This window comes from Ranitomeya imitator, chromosome 1 (genome assembly GCF_032444005.1).
Source record: "Ranitomeya imitator isolate aRanImi1 chromosome 1, aRanImi1.pri, whole genome shotgun sequence".
Lineage (NCBI taxonomy): Eukaryota > Metazoa > Chordata > Amphibia > Anura > Dendrobatidae > Ranitomeya > Ranitomeya imitator.
In genome coordinates, this window is record NC_091282.1 from 288314655 (window position 1) to 288335262 (window position 20608).

The 20608-nt window shown below is 44.8% G+C and overlaps 1 protein-coding gene across 5 annotated transcripts in view; it reads right to left on the minus strand.

The window, feature by feature from the left end:
• The window catches only part of TANGO2 (transport and golgi organization 2 homolog), a 532848-nt gene that overhangs the window by 203502 nt on the left and 308738 nt on the right, over positions 1-20608 (minus strand). For all 5 annotated transcript variants that reach the window (XM_069756162.1, XM_069756143.1, XM_069756153.1 and 2 more), the window contains one exon: positions 1876-1990. In XM_069756162.1, the coding sequence (XP_069612263.1) occupies positions 1876-1990 (115 nt within the window). The remainder of the gene's footprint in view (positions 1-1875; positions 1991-20608) is intronic.

Consider the following 20608-nt stretch of genomic DNA (forward strand, 5'->3'; position numbering starts at 1 on the left):
ACATAGCGCCATCTGCTCTCTGCTCAACATTGCCCCTCCAAGATGGGCTTTCAACTGTTGTATAGTGCAATATGCACAATTACAGAAAGAAAGAAAAAACAACACAAAACAGAAATTCACAATTGGCGTGTTACATTTTTTCAATGTACATTGAAGGATATTCTTAGTAAACGTATTTTTGTCATACCAGTCAGAAATACAGGGGTTTAGCACAACAAACTAGTTTTCGGAAACATTAAATTTAAAAATAATTACTTGATGGTATTCTAATATGGGGTAGCATAGCTGACATCACTGTGAGAGGAGAGTTGCAAGAGATGTCTGTAAAGACACAGCTCTGCTCTACTTCCCTCCCTGCTTTCAAAATCACAGGTGTCGGCAGTGAGATCAGTGAGGACAACAGAGCTATTTGTCATTACATGTCTCACACAGAGAAAACACGGACTGACATTCCGGGGGAGTGGGAGGAGGGGGTGTTTTTTTTTCTTCCCCCTACACGAAAAAGTAACTGTCCTGAGAGAGAAGCTAACACGTCTTTGGTCCAAGTGAGAATTTGTATATTATCTTTACTAGCTAATATCTCCACAACGAAGATGAGAAATTTAAAAACAAAAATCTTTTCTTCAGCTCTGCAGCCAATATTCCATGAAGTGGCCAGTTTTAACCTTCGTCCGGCTGAGTAGGTACAATTGTAACTATTCAGTTTTAAAATTGCAATAACTTTTTTTTTTCGAAAAGCCGTAGAGGGCTGAAATTTCGTGACATCTCTGCAGTTTTGGTCCAGAATATATTGGCCAAATTTCAATAAAATATATATGAAGGTACAATTGTACCTCTGCAGCCTGTTAACGTTGTAAAATTATGCAGCCTGACGAAGGTTAATTTGGTAAATGCTCCTCATACTCACATACTAATATACTGTAGGGCAAAATTTTATTTTTTTTCGCTCTTATTTAAATTCCTGAACAAACTTTTACATTTTGGGACGTTTTGAGGGTGTGGATTTTTTTTGGAACCACCTCACATTTGAAGTGAGTTTGGGCGGTCAATATAACAGAAAATACCCAAAAGTGACACCATTCTAAAAAAATGCACCCCTCAAGGTGCGCAAAACCACATTCAAGAAGTTTTTCAACCCTTCAGGTGCTTCACGACAACTAAAGCAATATGGAAGAAAAAAATGAACATTTTACATTTTTCACAAAAAATTTACTTTGGAACAATTTTTTTTTTATTTTCAGAAGGGTATCTTGGCGGGCGCACTACGCATGCGCCCGTCACTTTGTCTCAGAAAAAGACGCCAGGGGGACTTCATGGGGGCAAGCAGAGACACCACAGGTACCGGGAGGGGGCAACTGGGGGACCCCATTTCTCTCTCCTCTGATGTGCGATCACATCAGAGAAGAGAGAAATTAAATTAAAAATCTTACTTTTTTTTGTGGTCGCCGTTTTACCGTCAATAATGGTCGGTAAAAAATGAGCCACATCATGTTCTCTGGGATTTCAGCTACCCCCGGCAGCAGAGACCCCAGAGAAATTTTAACTCTGTGGGACGCTACATACTTTTTCCACAGCGCCATTAAAAAGCGACGCTGTGGTTTAAGTACCCTTAACTGCCGCCGTTAAAAGGCGTATCGGCGGTTGTTAAGAGGTTAAACAATAGGTCATTTTCTGATGGTTCAATCCCTTTAAAGAACAACACCTATCCAAAAGACAAAACAGTATAAAAGGTATCAAAACAAAGTTAGTTTAAAACAGAAATCCTGTGTGTAAGAGAAAAATAATTTGTGTGTTGTCCATCTTATCTAAGAAATGATGATCCCCCTGGTTTATGTGACATATTCACAAAACGTCATGATAATTTAGTGAACTTACTTGAAGTCTGCTGCAACCAAGTTAAATGCATTGTAAAGATGTCCCTCAGCAGATATATTCTTTAAATATGAAAAACTATCAAGATCGGATGTCAGGAAGTTGGCCACAAGAGCACCTAGGTTGAGAAAAACAAAATCACAAAATGACTATGTACCAACATTTTATGTTTACCATATAGAGGCCAAGAAAATTGTGGAATTTAAATAGATCGTTGTTTGAGCAATTCAGGTGAAATTATGTTTAATTTGGTTACGGTGTCAATACATATTAGATACATTTGACATCTAATGGTGGGGTCCTCTCTATTAGCAGATTTAACTTAAGCAAGATCAAATTTTTATTCTCATGGGACATAAGCCACCACCGTACAGAACACCACATGAGATGGACGCAGTGAAAAGATGCTTTGATCACATTAGTAGGGTTTCCCCAGGATTATGATATTGATGACCTATACCTTGGGTTAGAATGGAGGCATAAAATAATGACTTTATTTTTATATTTCAAGTTTGATTTGTGCAAATCAAAAGGGAAAAACTATTCCAAAACCTATGGCAGCAAAATAGTTAAAATACTTTTTGTGAAAGAAAAACAAGCGATTACAAATAATCATACTTTAAGCCATTACTGTGGTCTCTGCATGATCTCAGCAGCTGTTGCCTGCTACAGCCTAGACCCATGAATCACTACATTTCAGAAATGAATAGGTGTTGTATTTTCAAGTTGTAAAACTAATGTAACCAATATCCAAACACTTTATCAAAAGGCTGCCCAGCAAAATGCACTGTTATTTTTATTGCTTCTCAGATTAGGATGAACCTAGCAGTCAGACCTGCCAAATAAAGCGAGATTGTGTGAAGAACAATGTTGCTTCTATTGATATATTATACACTTGTCATCCTGAAGACAGATACTGGTTCTCTACCACCAAAACACATGAGAGTAGCTAACCCTGAAAATCAGCAAGTTAGCAGGTCTTATCATTGGTGCATGTTAGTACGGGATCACCAAAGTTCAGCCTCTGATTTAATATGAGGCAGATTTAAAGTCCTTTTTCAAATCCTGTTTACTGTTGGTGCAATTGATTTACTCTGACAGATTATTAGATTTTCTTTTTAACTACAGTTTTCACTTTGGCGATGAATTCAATTTATTTAATTGTTTATTGTCCAAGATAACCTTGATGCCTGATAGACTCCATTGATGCATTGTTACGGTCAACAACCAGTAGTTATAGATAATAGTTTGGCTACGCAAGACTAAGACATACAGATAAGGCTACTTTCACACTAGCGTCGTACAACGAATGTCACAACGCGTCGTTCTGCAGAAAAAACGCATCCTGCAAAGTTGTCTGCAGGATGCGTTTTTTTCTCCATAGGCTTGTATTAACGACGCATTGTCACACGTCGCAACCGTCGTGCGACGGTTGCGTCGTGTTGCATCGGACCGTCGCCACCAAAAAACGTTGCTTGTAACGTTTAGTTACAAGCAATCTTTGGTTCCAACCACCGTGTCTTTGTGCGACGCAGAAAAGGTGAACGGATGGACTCTACGTATTGTAACTCTACATATTGGTATAGAAGAAGAAGAGCCAAAAGACGACGGCCGTTTCGCGCTGCAGCGCTTCTACGGGTCTAGGTGGCCCGTGGTCGTAGAAGCGCGGCAGCGCGAAACGGCCGTCATCTTTTGGATCCACTGTTCTCCCTATATGTTCCTGCTATTTATATGATGCCAGAATAAAGACTGAAAAAGTTTGCGGAGGGTGAGTGCTCTTCTTCTTCTATACTAATATATTTGTTTGGACTCACTCTTCACTTGAATGAGCATGTGAATTCCGCTATTGGCAATATAACGCAAAGTCAGCTGTGACCAGTATGTGCTGATGATCTAGCGTGCTATTGGTGCGGATTCAATTTTTTCTTTTTTGTTTGGGATGGACTCTACATGCCTGGTTCCCACCGTGAAGCATGGAGGAGGATGGTGTGGGGGTGCTTTGCTGGTGACACTGTTGGGGATTTATTCAAAATTGAAGGCATACTGAACCAGCATGGCTACCACAGCATCTTGCAGCGGCATGCTATTCCATCTGGTTTGAGTTTAGTTGGACCATCATTTATTTTTCAACAGGACAATGACCCCAAACACAACTCCAGGCTGTGTAAGGGCTATCTGACCAAGAAGGAGAGTGATGGGATGCTACGCCAGATGACCTGGCCTCCACAGTCATCAGACCTGAACCCAATCGAGATGGGTTTGGGGTGAGCTGGACCGCAGAGTGAAGGCAAAAGGGCCAACAAGTGCTAAGCATCTCTGGGAACTCATTCAAGATTGTTGGAAGACCATTCCCGGTGATTACCTCTTGAAGCTCATCAAGAGAATGCCAAGAGTGTGCAAAGTCATCAAAGCAAAAGGTGGCTACTTTGAAGAATCTAGAATATAAGACATAATTTCAGTTTCACACTTTTTTGTTAAGTACAGTTATATGAAAAAGTTTGGGCACCCCATTAATCTTAAGCTTAATGTTTTATAAAAATTGTTTTTTGCAACAGCTATTTCAGTTTCATATATCTAATAACTGTTGGACACCGTAATGTTTCTGCCTTGAAATGAGGTTTATTGTACTGGACACCGTAATGTTTCTGCCTTGAAATGAGGTTTATTGTACTAACAGAAAATGTGCAATCTGCATTCAAACAAAATTTGACAGGCGCATAAGTATGGGCACCCCACCAGAAAAGTGACATTAATATTTAGTAGATCCTCCTTTTGCAAAAATAACAGCCTCTAGTTGCTTCCTGTAGCTTTTAATGAGTTCCTGAATCCTGGATGAAGGTATTTTTGATCGTTCCTCTTTACAAAACAATTCCAGTTTAGTTAAGTTTGATGGTCACCGAGCATGGACAGTCCTCTTCAAATGATCCCACAGATGTTCAATGATATTCAGGTCTGGGGACTGGGATGGCCATTCCAGAACAGTGTAATTGTTCCACTGCATGAATGCCTGAGTAGATTTGGAGCAATGTTTTGGATCATTGTCTTGCTGAAAGATCCATCCCCTGCGTAACTTCAACTTTGTCACTGATTCATGAACATTATTGTCAAGAATCTGCTGATACTGAGAGAAATCCATGCGTCCCTCAACTTTAACAAGATTCCCGATGTAAAGCAGTTAATACAAGAGAAGATAGTATTCTGCTACAGATGGATCTGGATAAGTTGGAAACTTGGGCTGAAAGGTGGCAGATGAGGTTTAACAATGATAAATGTAAGGTTATACACATGGGAAGAGGGAATCAATATCACCATTACACACTGAACGGGAAACCACTGGGTAAATCTGACAGGGAGAAGGACTTGGGGATCCTAGTTAATGATAAACTTACCTGGAGCAGCCAGTGCCAGGCAGCAGCTGCCAAGGCAAACAGGATCATGGGGTGCATTAAAAGAGGTCTGGATACACATGATGAGAGCATTATACTGCCTCTGTACAAATCCCTAGTTAGACCGCACATGGAGTACTGTGTCCAGTTTTGGGCACCGGTGCTCAGGAAGGATATAATGGAACTAGAGAGAGTACAAAGGAGGGCAACAAAATTAATAAAGGGGATGGGAGAACTACAATACCCAGATAGATTAGCGAAATTAGGATTATTTAGTCTAGAAAAAAGACGACTGAGGGGCGATTTAATAACCATGTATAAGTATATAAGGGGACAATACAAATATCTCGCTGAGGATCTGTTTATACCAAGGAAGGTGACGGGCACAAGGGGGCATTCTTTGCGTCTGGAGGAGAGAAGGTTTTTCCACCAACATAGAAGAGGATTCTTTACTGTTAGGGCAGTGAGAATCTGGAATTGCTTGCCTGAGGAGGTGGTGATGGCGAACTCAGTCGAGGGGTTCAAGAGAGGCCTGGATGTCTTCCTGGAGCAGAACAATATTGCATCATACAATTATTAGGTTCTGTAGAAGGACGTAGATCTGGGTATTTATTATGATGGAATATAGGCTGAACTGGATGGACAAATGTCTTTTTTCGGCCTTACTAACTATGTTACTATGTTACTATGTTACTATGGTATTGGCCACACAGCCCCAAAGCATGATGGAACCTCCACCATATTTTACTGTGGGTAGCAAGTGTTTTTCTTGGAATGCTGTTTTTTGGCTGCCATGCATAACGCCTTTTTGTATGACCAAACAACTCAATCTTGGTTTCATCAGTCCACAGGACCTTCTTCCAAAAAGAAATTGGCTTCTTCAAATGTGCTTTTGCATACCTCAGCTGACTCTGTTTGTGGCGTGCTTACAGAAACGGCTTCTTTCGCATCACTCTCCCATACAGCTTCTCCTTGTGCAAAGTGCGTTGTATAGTTGACCGATGCACAGTGACACCATCTGCAGCAAGTTGATGCTGCAGCTCTCTGGAGGTGGTCTAAGGATTGTCCTTGACTGATCTCACCATTCTTCTTCTCTGCCTTTCTGATGTTTTTCTTGGCCTGCCACTTCTGGCCTTAACAAGAACTATACTTGTGTTCTTCCATTTCCTTACTATGTTCCTCACAGTGGAAATTGACAGGTTAAATCTCTGAGACAGCTTTTTGTATCCTTCCCCTGAACAACTATGTTGAATAATCTTTGTTTTCAGATCATTAGACAGTTGTTTTGAGGAGCCCATGATGCCACTCTTCAGAGGAGATTCAAACAGGAGAACAACTTGCAAGTGGCCACTTTAAGTAGCTTTTCTCATGATTGAATACACCTGTCTATGAAGTTCAAAGCTCAATGAGGTTAGAAAACCAAAAAAAGTGCTTTAGTAAGTCAGGAAAAAGTAGGTAGGAGTATTTAAAAAAAGAAAATGATAAGGGTGCCCATACTTATGCACCTGTCAAATTTTGTTTGAATGCAGATTGCACATTTTCTGTTAGTACAATAAACCTCATTTCAAGACAGAAACATTACTGTGTCCAACAGTTATTAGATATATGAAACTGAAATAGCTGATGCAAAAAAAAAACAATTTTTATAAAACATTAAGCTTAAGATTAATAGGGGTGCCCAAACTTTTTCATATAACTGTATATAATTCCACATGTGTTAATTCATAGTTTTGATGCCTTCAGTGTAAATGTACAATTTTCATAGTCATGAAAATACAGAAAAATCTTTAAATGAGAAGGTGTGTCCAAACTTTTGGTCTGTACTATACATGCAGCCCTGGCAAAACTATTCAGCCACGTCCTGAGCGCTGGCTACTTTCCCCAAAGTTGGAATCAAGGTCTCATAATGCCCATCTACAAGAATGGGAACCAATACGATCCAACAAACTATAGAAGAATCAGTGTCAACAGCATTCTGGGAAAACTGTTTAACAGCATCATTAATAAAAGGATCACCACCTTCCTCACCCAAAATTACATCATCAGCAGAAGCCAAGCTGGATTAATGCCAAATCACAGCACCGCTGATCACATCTACACCCTGTACAGCCTCATCAAGACACACCTCCGCACTTCAAGAAGGCCTTTGACTCAACGTGGCACCCCGACCTGTTCCTATGACATCATCAATAGCTCATACACTGAGAACCATTGCAGACTGAAGGTGAATGGCAAAAAAGACGTCTTTCTTCAGGCAGGGCCACGGTGTCAGACAGGGATGAAACCTGGGCCCAACCCTATTCAACATCTACATAAATGGTTTGAGTACAGCTCTGGAATCATCCTCCGCCCCAGGCCTCAATCTGAATGACCAAGAGGTGACGTTCTTGCTATACGCAGATAACCTTCTGCTACTCTACCAAACCGTGAGAGGCCTCCAAGATAGCCTGGCAGTGCTGGAAACATTCAGCACCACATTGGAGCTGCCCAAGAACCAAAAGACCAAAATCATGGTGTTACAGATCAGGGACCAGAACAAAAACTGCACTCTTTCACATTTAATGGCTCAATGCTGGAAAAGACAAACAGTTATATGCACCTCGGTCTGGAGCTAAGCCAAAGTGGGAGCCTCAGGTAAGCAGCAGAGACCCTAAAAATACAAATTAGACCTACCGGTAATTATATTTCCAGGAGTCCATCATGACAGCACGACAGGAGTAGTCCCGTATATCCTCTAGGGACAGGAAACACACAAGAGGTTAAAAGCCCCCCTTCCACCTCAACCCCAGTGTCTTATACCAATCGCTACACCAGGATGGATGGAACTCTATTTTATTGAACTCTTACATACAAATGTTAACTCACATTAGTTTCAAAGTTCAGGGGAGGGAATGTAATGATGCTGTCATGATGGACTCCTGGAAATATAATAACCAGGAGGTCTAATTTTGTATTTTCCCAGGACGTACCTCATGACAGGAGAAATACCAAATAAATGGCATTCTCGCGTGGGACGACTGCCTGTAGGACCTTTCGTCTGTAGGACAATTGGTGACCTGACATCACATTTAACTTATAATTTTTACAGAAGGTTGTTATATGGGACCAAGTTGTCGCCCTGCAAATCTGGTCTGTGGAGACCCCTGCTCTTTCGGCCCAGGAAAAAAAATTGCTCTTGTGGAGTGGGCTTTAATTTTAAGCGGGGGATCTTTTTTCTCGGACTCATATGCTAGTGCTATAGTAGAAGTGATTCAACTCAACTAGACAAAGTTAATTTCGAGGTTTTTTTTACCCTTATTATTCCCAGCATATTGTAAGAGATTCGAATCCTGCCTCGATGAAGCTGTGGCCTCTACATAGCACATCCCTGCCCTTCTCACATCTAGCTTGTGAAAAAGCCTTTCCTTCTCATTTTTGGGAGATGACAAAAAGATGGAAGGATAATCTCTTGGCTCAAATTTGACTCTGACACTACCTTCTGTAAAAAGGACGGGTCAAGCCTTAATATTAAACGATCCTCTAGGATCAGTAAGTAGGGATCCCTGATTGACAGTGCCTCTAATTCACCCAAACGTTTTGCCGAGGTAACTACCACCAGGAATTCCGTCTTCATAGAACAGAAGTTGATGCCGTATTCTTCTTGGGGCTCATAGGGGGATCTGCACAGTATATTTAACACAAGGTTTTGGTCCCACAAAGGAACAGTCTCTCTGACTGTGGGTCTTAATCTGGTAATGGCTCGAGAGAACCTTGCTACCCAAGGGTGGTCCGCTAAATAAAAGTCCATGAAGGCACTAAGGGCCTAGATCTGCACCGTCAGAGAGCTAGGCTTTAGGCCCATCTCAAATCCTTCCTGGAGGAAGTCCAATATTCTGGGAATGTCTGGGCGCGCTGTGCTCAATGTAGATTCCCCCACATAAGAACAGAACCTCTTCCGTAACCTGGAATAGATCGCTGATGTTATTGGTTTCCAGTTATCACCCTGTCTGACAATCCCCTGGAACTTAGGATCTTCCGCTAAGGATCCAGGTAGTCAGGCGCAACACGAGGGTTTTGGTGCCAGAGGGAACCTTGAGACAGCAGGTCGGGTCTGTCTGGAAGTGGAACTGGATCTTCCAGAGTGCAATATTGGAAACCAACTCCTCTTTGGCCAGAAGGGAGCTACCAATATCACCGTGGCCTGATCTTCATGGATTATCCTGAGTATTCTCGGTATGAGGGGAAAAGGAGGAAATGCATGCAGAAGACCTTCTTTCCAACTCTGAGATAGGGCATCTATGCCTTCTGGGCTGTCGGCTGGATTTATGGAGAAGAATCTTGCCACCTTCGGGTGCTTCCGGGTTGCAAACAGGTCTATACACGGAGTTCCCCATCTATGGGTCAGCTGGTGGAATACGTCTGGGTTCAGCTCCCACTCTGAGGACCAAAGTTTCTCCCTGCTGAGAAAATCTGCCGATATGTTCTCGGAACCTTTCAAGTGTACGGCGCAGATGGACCGGACGTTTCTTTCTGCCCACTGAAAAATATTTTCTGCTAAGGTCTGCAGGAGTTGGCCTCTTGGACCTCCCTGGCATCACAGGAAGGAACTGCTGTGATATTGTTCGACAAGACCTTTACATGACGATCTCTGACCATGTCCTGACAGCATTGCAAAGTCTCCCATACTGCTTTTAGCTCTCTGTAATTGGAGGATCTTCTTTGGTCTTCTGGGCCCCATGTGCCCTGTAGAAAACGACCCTCTACCTCTGCACCCCACCCGCTCAAACTTGCCTCTGTGGTAATTCGGATGCAGGGGGAAAGGATCCAAGACACTCCTCTTCCAAGATTGTCCCTGGATGTCCACCATCACAGGGAACATTTTAGACCGGTGGGGACCCTCATCTTCCTGTCTAGGCCGGAGTGATGCTTGCTCCAGGACGTAAGGACTGCACTTTGAAGGCATCTTGAATGGGCCTGACTCCAATGTACACTTGGCATGCAGGATGTCATCAGTCCTAGGATCCTCATGGCATATCTGATGGAGGTTGTCTTTTTCCTCTGTAACGCACACATCCTGCTTCACGTGGGGTAGGTAGGACATCCTGTGATGTGAATCGAGGAGGACCCCTAAGAACACTTTCTGGATCCCTGGATGTAAATCGGATTTTTCCCAGTTTATTTGCCACCCTAGGTCATCCAGAACTTTCATAGTGTGGGACAGCTGTTTGAGGTGCATAGCAGAGTCTGCTATCAGCAGGATGTCATCCAGGTAGGGGACCATGATAATCCCTTGTCTCATCAGAAAAGCTGCCACCTCCTTCATTATTTTCGTAAAGATACGTGGGGCTGAGGATAGGCTGAATGGGAGGCATGTGAACTGGAAATGATGGTTTGAACCGTGATTGTAAAAAGCAAGCCTCAGATATTGGCGGTGGTCTGGGTGAATCGGCACATAATACGCATCTCTTAGATCTAAGGTGCACATGTTGTCTCTCCTTATCAGTTGGATGGCAGATTTTATTGTCTCCATTTTGAATCTTTTGTATCTTACCCACCTTTCAGGGGTTTTAGATTTATGATGGTGCGATATTTGCCCGAAGGCTTTATTTTTATGGAGAACAGGGAGGAGTAGTGGCCCTGATCTATTTCTACAACAGGTACCGCCTCGATCACCCCCAAATCTAAGAGGTTTATGACATCCATCCAGAGGCTGCTTTGTGTGGAAAGGGATTGGGGGATTTTATCTGGGTGGACAGTTTGTCAATCCAGATGCACATGGACTTAGCTACCGAGGTGGCTGCTATGTTGGTGTTATAATCGCCACCGTAGACTCCCAGCTTCTTCTCAACAGACCCTCTGCTTTCCTGTCCATGGCGTGCCGCAGGCAAATGGTATAGCGGTCTTTTTTGCCACTCTGGCGATAGGAATGTCCACCTTAGGGATTTCTTCCCATTCTTTGATTTCTGAAGGATCAAAAGGAAGATAGGCTTTAAAGTCTCGAGGGATGAGCAGGCACTTCTCTGAATCTTTCCATTCTCCCAGGATCATGGCTCTAATATGCTGGTTGACAGGGAACACTATTTGTATGGGTTCTGAGACCGCCGAACATGTCATCCTGAACCGTGCGAGGGACTTCTGTTTCTTCAATCTTCATGGTTGCCCTCACCGCTTTCAATAGGTGGTCCGTATTTTCGGATAAGAAAAAATACCTTTTCCTCTCCTCGGACTGCCTCTGCAAAAAACCCTCTTCCTCAACTTCAGCCTCTTCCTCTGAGTAGTACGAGTAAGGGTACGCTTACTCTGAGGATTCCTCCATCTCCCATCAGGCTTTCTTGTGACAGGAGGTGCTTGGATCTGGCTGAGGTGGCACGAGATTAGCAACAGTGCTCTGGACTTCTTCCCTGATAATGGCCTACATATCCGTCAGGAAGGACGCCTGTTCCTCTCTTAGGAATTTTGCAACACACTCCAGACATAATTGTTTTGTATATGAATCCGCTAATTTAGTGTTGCAAGTCGGGCATCTCCGCATCCTTTTCAGGGAAGAAGAGCTGGACCTTAAGGGGTCCCTTTATCCTAACACAAAAAGGAACAGTTCCCATTTTACTAAGTGACTACTAACATGAGGTAAAGCAAGTACTATGGGTAAGTGCCACCATAATCACTGGCCAAGGACTGCTCGGCTGGTGCTACTGAACAAGATCGATTAACCTCCATGGTTCAGACTGTGGACATCACCTGTCCTGTGAGTACCCTTTTTATAGGATCTTACCTTATCCAGATAGTCTCCAGATTACCGCCATAGCTCTCTAATGTGTTCCTGATTGGAACCCAAGCTGCGCCATCATGATCGGAAGTATCCCTCTAAACCGGAAGTGTGCATCCTCGAAAGGCGTCCGGCTGGAAACACGTTCCCCAGTGGAAGGCATGTTCACCATGCGACCGGAAGTAAGTGGCCGGCGGCGGTGCGGACCCGAGAACCCTCCGGAGAAGGAAGCAGCAACATCAGGAGCATCCCTGCTCTACCAACACACTGAGGGACTACCGCCCAGTGAGGTATCAGCGATGTAGACTCTTGACACCGAGAAGGGAAGAGATCCAGTCCCCTCCGATCCCACTGAGCCCCGGTAAGTATCGCGCTCCTGTGATCCTCTTGTGCGCTCTGTCCTGCTAGGGACAGGAAAAACACTGAGGTTAAGATGGAAGGGGGGGCTTTTAACCTCTTGTGTTTCCTAGAGGATATACGGGACTACTCCTGTCATGCTGTACAATGAGGTCAACCATCAGCACTCAGACAACGGATGCACGCTCCAAAATCCAAGGATCCAATCGGACAAAAACGTATATGAAGAAGAAAGAGCAGCATCCATACCAGGTGATGTCAATCCAAAAAAGTTCTTTATTCCGCCATGATAAAAGTACAACGTTTCGGCCTGGTTGGCCTTTGTCAAGTATACACACTGTCCAAAGTAGCCATCTTAAATAGTGTGAAACCCACATGAGCTCCAATCACCATCAAGGGGCGGCCTTTATTAAATAAACATTTAATGTGCTTAAATCTCAAATACTATACATATATCTACTAAATAGCAGCTAAACAGCATCATCCCTACCCATATCGTATAAAAATATATATAGGAAAAACATATAATTCAAAATCACATATATAAACAGACATCACATAGGTGTACGGTCCAATGATTGCATTTGTTGTCCGGTTGTCATATCGACATCTCCACCAATCGCAAGATGTCCATGGGCCAATCCCCCTTCCCATCCAATCCCTGTGGGTTAGGAGAAAAGGCGCAAAAAATAAACCCCCCAATCAGAGCAGAAAGTACAAGGATGCATGCGAGCGCCATAGGACGCCGGCGCACGCGCACGGCACACCGCAGGGCCGATCACCTGACCGCCCCACAGCGATTACCAAATGCGCAAGCGCCGGTCGTCCCCGACGTCATAGAGCGGAGGAGCGCACGCGCAAGGCGCACCAAGCGGACGACCAACAGGCCGCCCCCCAGCACAACCAAGCGCGCCCGCGCCAGACGCCCCAGAGTCAGCGTCTACATCAGAGCGCCAGACCCGGCAGCGAATCGCATGACCGGACCAGGCGCCACAGCCCATTGCTACGGCAACCAGCCCGCCCACACGCCGCACCAGGCCAGCGCTCCAAGATAGACGCAAGCATAGCCAACTCCATGGCAACCATCCCTCACAAATAACCGCAATGAAGCAGGCAGGGAGCGCAGGGAGAAAGAAATACAAAACATATCAACATATAAACCATACGCTATAAATAGCAGATAAGGCACCTCCATCCACTCTCTGACTGCCAAATCACGACCCTATGTGCACAAAAGAGAAAAAAACCAAAAAACAGATTACAATAAAAACAAAATACAAAAACAGCACAATATTAAAACACACGGAATAGAGTGCGCACACTATGTCAAGAGGGAGAATCCTATACATCTGAACATAACTATCACACTACCTGTAGCACATCAATATTGCAAATAATTATATAGTGCAAATCTGTAGATTATAGTCCAGATTAAGCCCCTTGGGCTGTAGTGTTCCCAAAACTGAAATCCACCTTAGTTCCTTTTGTTTCAGTATAAGATTCCTATCACCCCCTCTCCTCAGTGTCGGGACCCCATCGATTACTCTAAAACGCAACTGATTAACAGAATGTCTACACTCACTGAAATGTTTAGGTATTGGTAGGTCAGTTAGATTCGTACGTATCGTGCTCTTATGTTTGCTTATTCGTTGTCTCACTTCCATTGTCGTCTCACCGACATACATAAGTCCACATGGACAGACTATCAGATACATGACAAACTTTGATGAGCACGTATACCGTTCTTTAATTGTAATTTTTTTACCAGTATGCGGGTGACAGAAACTGTCGCCCTTAAGCATATTCCCGCAGCACGCACAATTGAGACAAGGGAAGTTGCCCATCCGAGGGGGGTACAAAGTCCTCTGGATGGCAACTCTCCCAGCCCCAATATCTGATTTGACCAATAGATCTTTAAGGTTACGTCCTCGTCTATAAGAGAGAATGGGGCGTGAGCAAAAATCTGAAATCTGAGGTAAACCCCTATGCAAAATCCCCCAATGCTTATTAAGGATATTAGCAATGCCATTACTGGCCGGGCAATAAGTGGACACAAATGGTACCCGTTTCTGTTTGTCCCCCTTCTGGCGTTGTAAATCCTCCTCAGTCAATCTCGCCGCCCTATCTCTATGACCCATAACTTTCACTTGTGGGTACCCCCTTCGAATAAATTTGTCACACATTTCGTCCAACCTCTTATCACAAATCTGTGTATCAGTGACTATTCTTCGTACCCGAAGAAGTTGACTCCACGGTAGTGAATCCATCATACGTCTAGGATGGTAACTATCATAAGATAGAAGACTGTTCCTATCAGTTGTTTTAATAAACAGGTCAGTACAAAGTTTGTCATTTTGTTTATAGACCATAGTATCCAAAAACTGTACCCTCTCCACCGAACAGGTCATCGTAAATTTCAATTCCGGGTGTATATGATTCAATTCTGTCAGAAAACCAAGGAGGTCCTCATGGGTACCCTCCCAAACACAAAAAATATCATCGATGTAGCGCCACCAGGCCCGGATGTGCCGCCAGAAGCTGGATCTGTACACGTGTTGGTCCTCGAGTACCGCCATGTAGATGTTAGCGTACGTAGGGGCCACATTGGACCCCATGGCGGTACCCCTCAACTGCTGGTAGTAATCATCCCCAAAGAGGAAAAAATTCCTCCTGAGGATGAACTCCAGCAGAGTGAGGACCAACCGTGCACAATCCGGCGACACGTCCGAGCCCGACAGCACCACACCGACTGCAGGTTGGACGAAATGTGTGACAAATTTATTCGAAGGGGGTACCCACAAGTGAAAGTTATAGACGAGGACGTAACCTTAAAGATCTATTGGTCAAATCAGATATTGGGGCTGGGAGAGTTGCCATCCAGAGGACTTTGTACCCCCCTCGGATGGGCAACTTCCCTTGTCTCAATTGTGCGTGCTGCGGGAATATGCTTAAGGGCGACAGTTTCTGTCACCCGCATACTGGTAAAAAAATTACAATTAAAGAACGGTATACGTGCTCATCAAAGTTTGTCGTGTATCTGATAGTCTGTCGGTGAGACGACAATGGAAGTGAGACAACGAATAAGCAAACATAAGAGCACGATACGTACGAATCTAACTGACCTACCAATAACTAAACATTTCAGTGAGTGTAGACATTCTGTTAATCAGTTGCGTTTTAGAGTAATCGATGGGGTCCCGACACTGAGGAGAGGGGGTGATAGGAATCTTATACTGAAACAAAAGGAACTAAGGTGGATTTCAGTTTTGGGAACACTACAGCCCAAGGGGCTTAATCTGGACTATAATCTACAGATTTACACTATATAATTATTTGCAATATTGATGTGCTACAGGTAGTGTGATAGTTATGTTCAGATGTATAGGATTCTCCCTCTTGACATAGTGTGCGCACTCTATTCCGTGTGTTTTAATATTGTGCTGTTTTTGTATTTTGTTTTTATTGTAATCTGTTTTTTGGTTTTTTTCTCTTTTGTGCACATAGGGTCGTGATTTGGCAGTCAGAGAGTGGATGGAGGTGCCTTATCTGCTATTTATAGCGTATGGTTTATATGTTGATATGTTTTGTATTTCTTTCTCCCTGCGCTCCCTGCCTGCTTCATTGCGGTTATTTGTGAGGGATGGTTGCCATGGAGTTGGCTATGCTTGCGTCTATCTTGGAGCGCTGGCCTGGTGCGGCGTGTGGGCGGGCTGGTTGCCGTAGCAATGGGCTGTGGCGCCTGGTCCGGTCATGCGATTCGCTGCCGGGTCTGGCGCTCTGATGTAGACGCTGACTCTGGGGCGTCTGGCGCGGGCGCGCTTGGTTGTGCTGGGGGGCGGCCTGTTGGTCGTCCGCTTGGTGCGCCTTGCGCGTGCGCTCCTCCGCTCTATGACGTCGGGGACGTCCGGCGCTTGCGCATTTGGTAATCGCTGTGGGGCGGTCAGGTGATCGGCCCTGCGGTGTGCCGTGCGCGTGCGCCGGCGTCCAATGGCGCTCGCATGCATCCTTGTACTTTCTGCTCTGATTGGGGGGTTTATTTTTTGCGCCTTTTCTCCTAACCCACAGGGATTGGATGAGAAGGGGGATTGGCCCATGGACATCTTGCGATTGGTGGAGATGTCGATATGACAACCGGACAACAAATGCAATCATTGGACCGTACACCTATGTGATGTCTGTTTATATATGTGATTTTGAATTATATGTTTTTCCTATATATATTTTTATACGATATGGGTAGGGATGATGCTGTTTAGCTGCTATTTAGTAGATATATGTATAGTATTTGAGATTTAAGCACATTAAATGTTTATTTAATAAAGGCCGCCCCTTGATGGTGATTGGAGCTCATGTGGGTTTCACACTATTTAAGATGGCTACTTTGGACAGTGTGTATACTTGACAAAGGCCAACCAGGCCGAAACGTTGTACTTTTATCATGGCGGAATAAAGAACTTTTTTGGATTGACATCACCTGGTATGGATGCTGCTCTTTCTTCTTCATATACTCCTGTCATGCTGTCATGAGGGACGTCCTGGGAAAATAACCTTCTACACCATCAGTAGACAACTGTACCACCTCAAACTACTGTTGATAGTCTGGTTTAAGATATTTGACAGCATCTTCACTCGTATACTGCCGTACGGCAGCAAGGTATGGGGCCCAGGGACCTACCCAGACCAGAGAAAGTGGGATCTCAGCCCAACCAAAGTTTTTCACTTAAGAGTTCTGCAAACATCTCCTCCTGGTCCATTGCAGCACCTCAAATACAGCCTGTCGGGCAGAGCTGAGCTGAGTTCCCATACGGCTCACAATACACAAGAGGGCGCTATCACACCAGGCGCATATATACAGCAGTAACCCAATCTCCTACCATCATAAAGCCCTGCCGAGCAGGAGCCCAGTGAAAGCCAGGAACCCCAGCAGTCAGTCAAGCCAAAGACAGAAAAACATAGTAACCAGAACAGAGAAAACAGAAGGAGTTGTAATCAATACAAAATACAAATTATACAATAAATATTAGACAATAATCTGAAAAAAGGAAGGACAGACAGTGATACCATAAAACTATATAGCAGGCAGTGATCAATCAATCATAAATATCTGTGGCCTCAATCAATATAAATCTAAATGTTTGAAAATCTGATACTGCAGCTAACCCAAAATTGCACCTATGGTACGTGAGATCATAAAAAATGATGCACTATGCTGCATGTACTTATGTCACTGAGTGTGGGGGGGATAGTCGAGCAAGTTGACTTACAAAGTTTAAGAAAAGCACTGGTGGCCCTCTGTGCACTGATGGTATTCTCAGTCTCAGGTACTTAAGCTCTGTATGACGCCGGGCATAAGTATTGTCAGATATGATGTAAGATGTGCAAAGTTAGGAAATCAACTTTTTACCTGTGGCCATGATCATAGAGCGTGCCGCACAGCTGGTAACACCGCAACCCGCGTTTCACCACCTTTGCAGTTTCGTCAGAAGTTAACTTTACACAGGTCAGGTTGCACCTATCTTGAGCCTACTGCTCTGTAGCTTGAAAAACCAAAATCTGACACACCAAAGACAAAACAGAGTTTAAATGGGAATTGAATCGTGGACGAAGAGCCACACCCAAAACCGAGACTGGAGGGAGGGAATCGCCCCACTACCAAATTTGCAAACCCTTCCAAAAAAAAAAAAGCCCATGTCAGGTTTTCCTAAAAATCTTACTTATCAAATACTTTGACCAAATCCATACTCACTTTTACTCTGCCTTGTTATCACAGACGTTTTGCTGTAATCACAATGCGCTCTAGCGGGTTTAGTATGTCACTATATGCATCCTGGGGGACACATACCAGCCCCCGTGTATGATTCCCTCACTGCCTCACACCCCTGAATGAACTATTACTGCCCAAACTGTGCAACCCAACATCCCATCTTGATAACCTCTCAGATTACACTTTTTTTTCATGATTTGGCAACACTAAGTGCATTTTTGTCCTGCCAATAAAGCCAATGAGAGAGAGAGGCATTTCACTGCTTGATAAACACTAATAAAAATATACCGTATATACTCGAGTATAAGCCGAGATTTTCAGCCCAAATTTTTGGGCTGAAAGTGCCCCTCTCGGCTTATACTCGAGTCAAGGTGAGTGGCAGGGTCTGCGGGTGAGGGGGTGAGGGCGCTGAGGCATACTTACCTGCTTCCAGCGATCCTGACGCTCCCCGCCTGTCCCACGGTCTTCGGTGCTGCAGTTCTTCCACTGTTCAGCGGTCACGTGGGACCACTGATTAGAGAAATGAATATGCGGCTCCACCTCCCATAGGGGTGTAGCCACATAGTCATTTCTCTAATCAGCGGTAACGGTAACCCCTGATAGAGGAAGAAGGTGCGGCACCGAAGACAGCTGTCCGGGAGAAGGAGCCGGACGCCGAGACCAGGTAAGTATAGCATATTTACCTGTCCCCGTTCCAGCCGCTGGGCGCCGCTCCATCTTCCCGGCGTCTATCCGCTCTGACTGTGCAGGTCAGAGGGCGCGATGACGCATATAGTGTGCGCGGCGCCCTCTGCCTGATCAGTCAGTGCGGAGAGACGCCGGGACCTGCAAGCAAGAGAGGTGAGTATGGCATTTTTTTTTTTTTTTTACTGCAGCAGCAGCGGCACAGATTTATGTGGAGCATCTATGGGGAAATATGAACGGTGCAGAGCACTATATGGGGCACAGCTATGGGGAAATATGAACGGTGCAGAGCACTATATGGCACAGCTATGGGGAAAAATGAACGGTGCAGAGCACTATATGGCACAGCTATGGGGAAATATGAACGGTGCAGAGCACTATATGGCACAGCTATGGGGCAATAATGAACGGTGCAGAGCACTATATGGCACAGCTATGGGGAAATATGAACGGCGCAGAGCACTATATGGCACAGCTATGGGACAATAATGAACGGTGCAGAGCACTATATGGCACAGCTATGGGGCAAGAATGAACGGTGCAGAGCACTATATGGCACAGCTATGGTGCAATAATGAATGGTGCAGAGCACTATATGGCACAGCTATGGGGCAATAATGAACAGTGCAGAGCACTATATGGGGCACAGCTATGGGGAAATAATGAACATGCAGATCACTATATGGCACAGCTATGGGGCAATAATGAACGGTGCAGAGCACTATATGGCACAGCTATGGGGAAATAATGATCTATTTTTATTTTTGAAATTCACCGGTAAATACTGCATTTCCACCCTAGGCTTATACTCGAGTCAATAAGTTTTCCCAGTTTTTGTGGCAAAAAACTCGGCTTATACTCGGGTCGGCTTATACTCGAGTATATACGGTACCGTATATACTCGAGTATAAGCCGAGATTTTCAGCCCATTTTTTGGGGCTGAAAGTCCCCCTCTCGGCTTATACTCGAGTCATATACCCGGGTGTCGGCAGGGGAGGGGGAGCGGGGGCTGTGTAGTCATACTTACCTGCTCCCAGCGCGGTCCCTGCAGTCCCTGGCTTCTCCGGCGCTGCAGATTCTTCCTGCACGGAGCGGTCACATGGCACCGCTCATTACAGAAATGAATAGGCAGCTCCACCCCCATAGGGGAGGAGCCGCATATTCATTGCTGTAAATGATCGGTGCCATGTGACCGCTCAATTACAGGAAGAAGCTGCAGCGCCGGAGAAGCCAGGGACTGCAGGGACCGCGCCGCAGCAGGTAAGGGGAGCACAGCGCTATAATTACCTGCTCCTCGCTCCGGCTCCGTCTGCAGCGTCCTCTAGCAGTGACGCTCAGGTTGGAGGGCGCTGTGACGTAGTCAGTGCGCGCCCTCTGCTGAGCGTCAGTTGCCGAGACGGAGCCGCAGAGGAGCAGGTAATTATTGAAAGCGCCGGCGTCCTGAGAAGAGAGGTGAGTATGTGATTTTTTTTTTTTTTATGGCAGCACCAGCAGCATTCTAAGGAGCACCTATGGGGCCATAAAGGTGCAGAGCATATAAGGGGCACAGCATTATAAGGAGCACCTATGGGGCCATAAAGGTGCAGAGCATATATGGGGCACAGCATTATAAGGAGCACCTATGGGGCCATAAAGGTGCAGAGCATATAAGGGGCACAGCATTATAAGGAGCATCTATGGGGCCATAAAGGTGCAGAGCATATATGGGGCACAGCATTATAAGGAGCATCTATGGGGCCATAAAGGTGCAGAGCATATATGGGGCACAGCATTATAAGGAGCATCTATGGGGCCATAAAG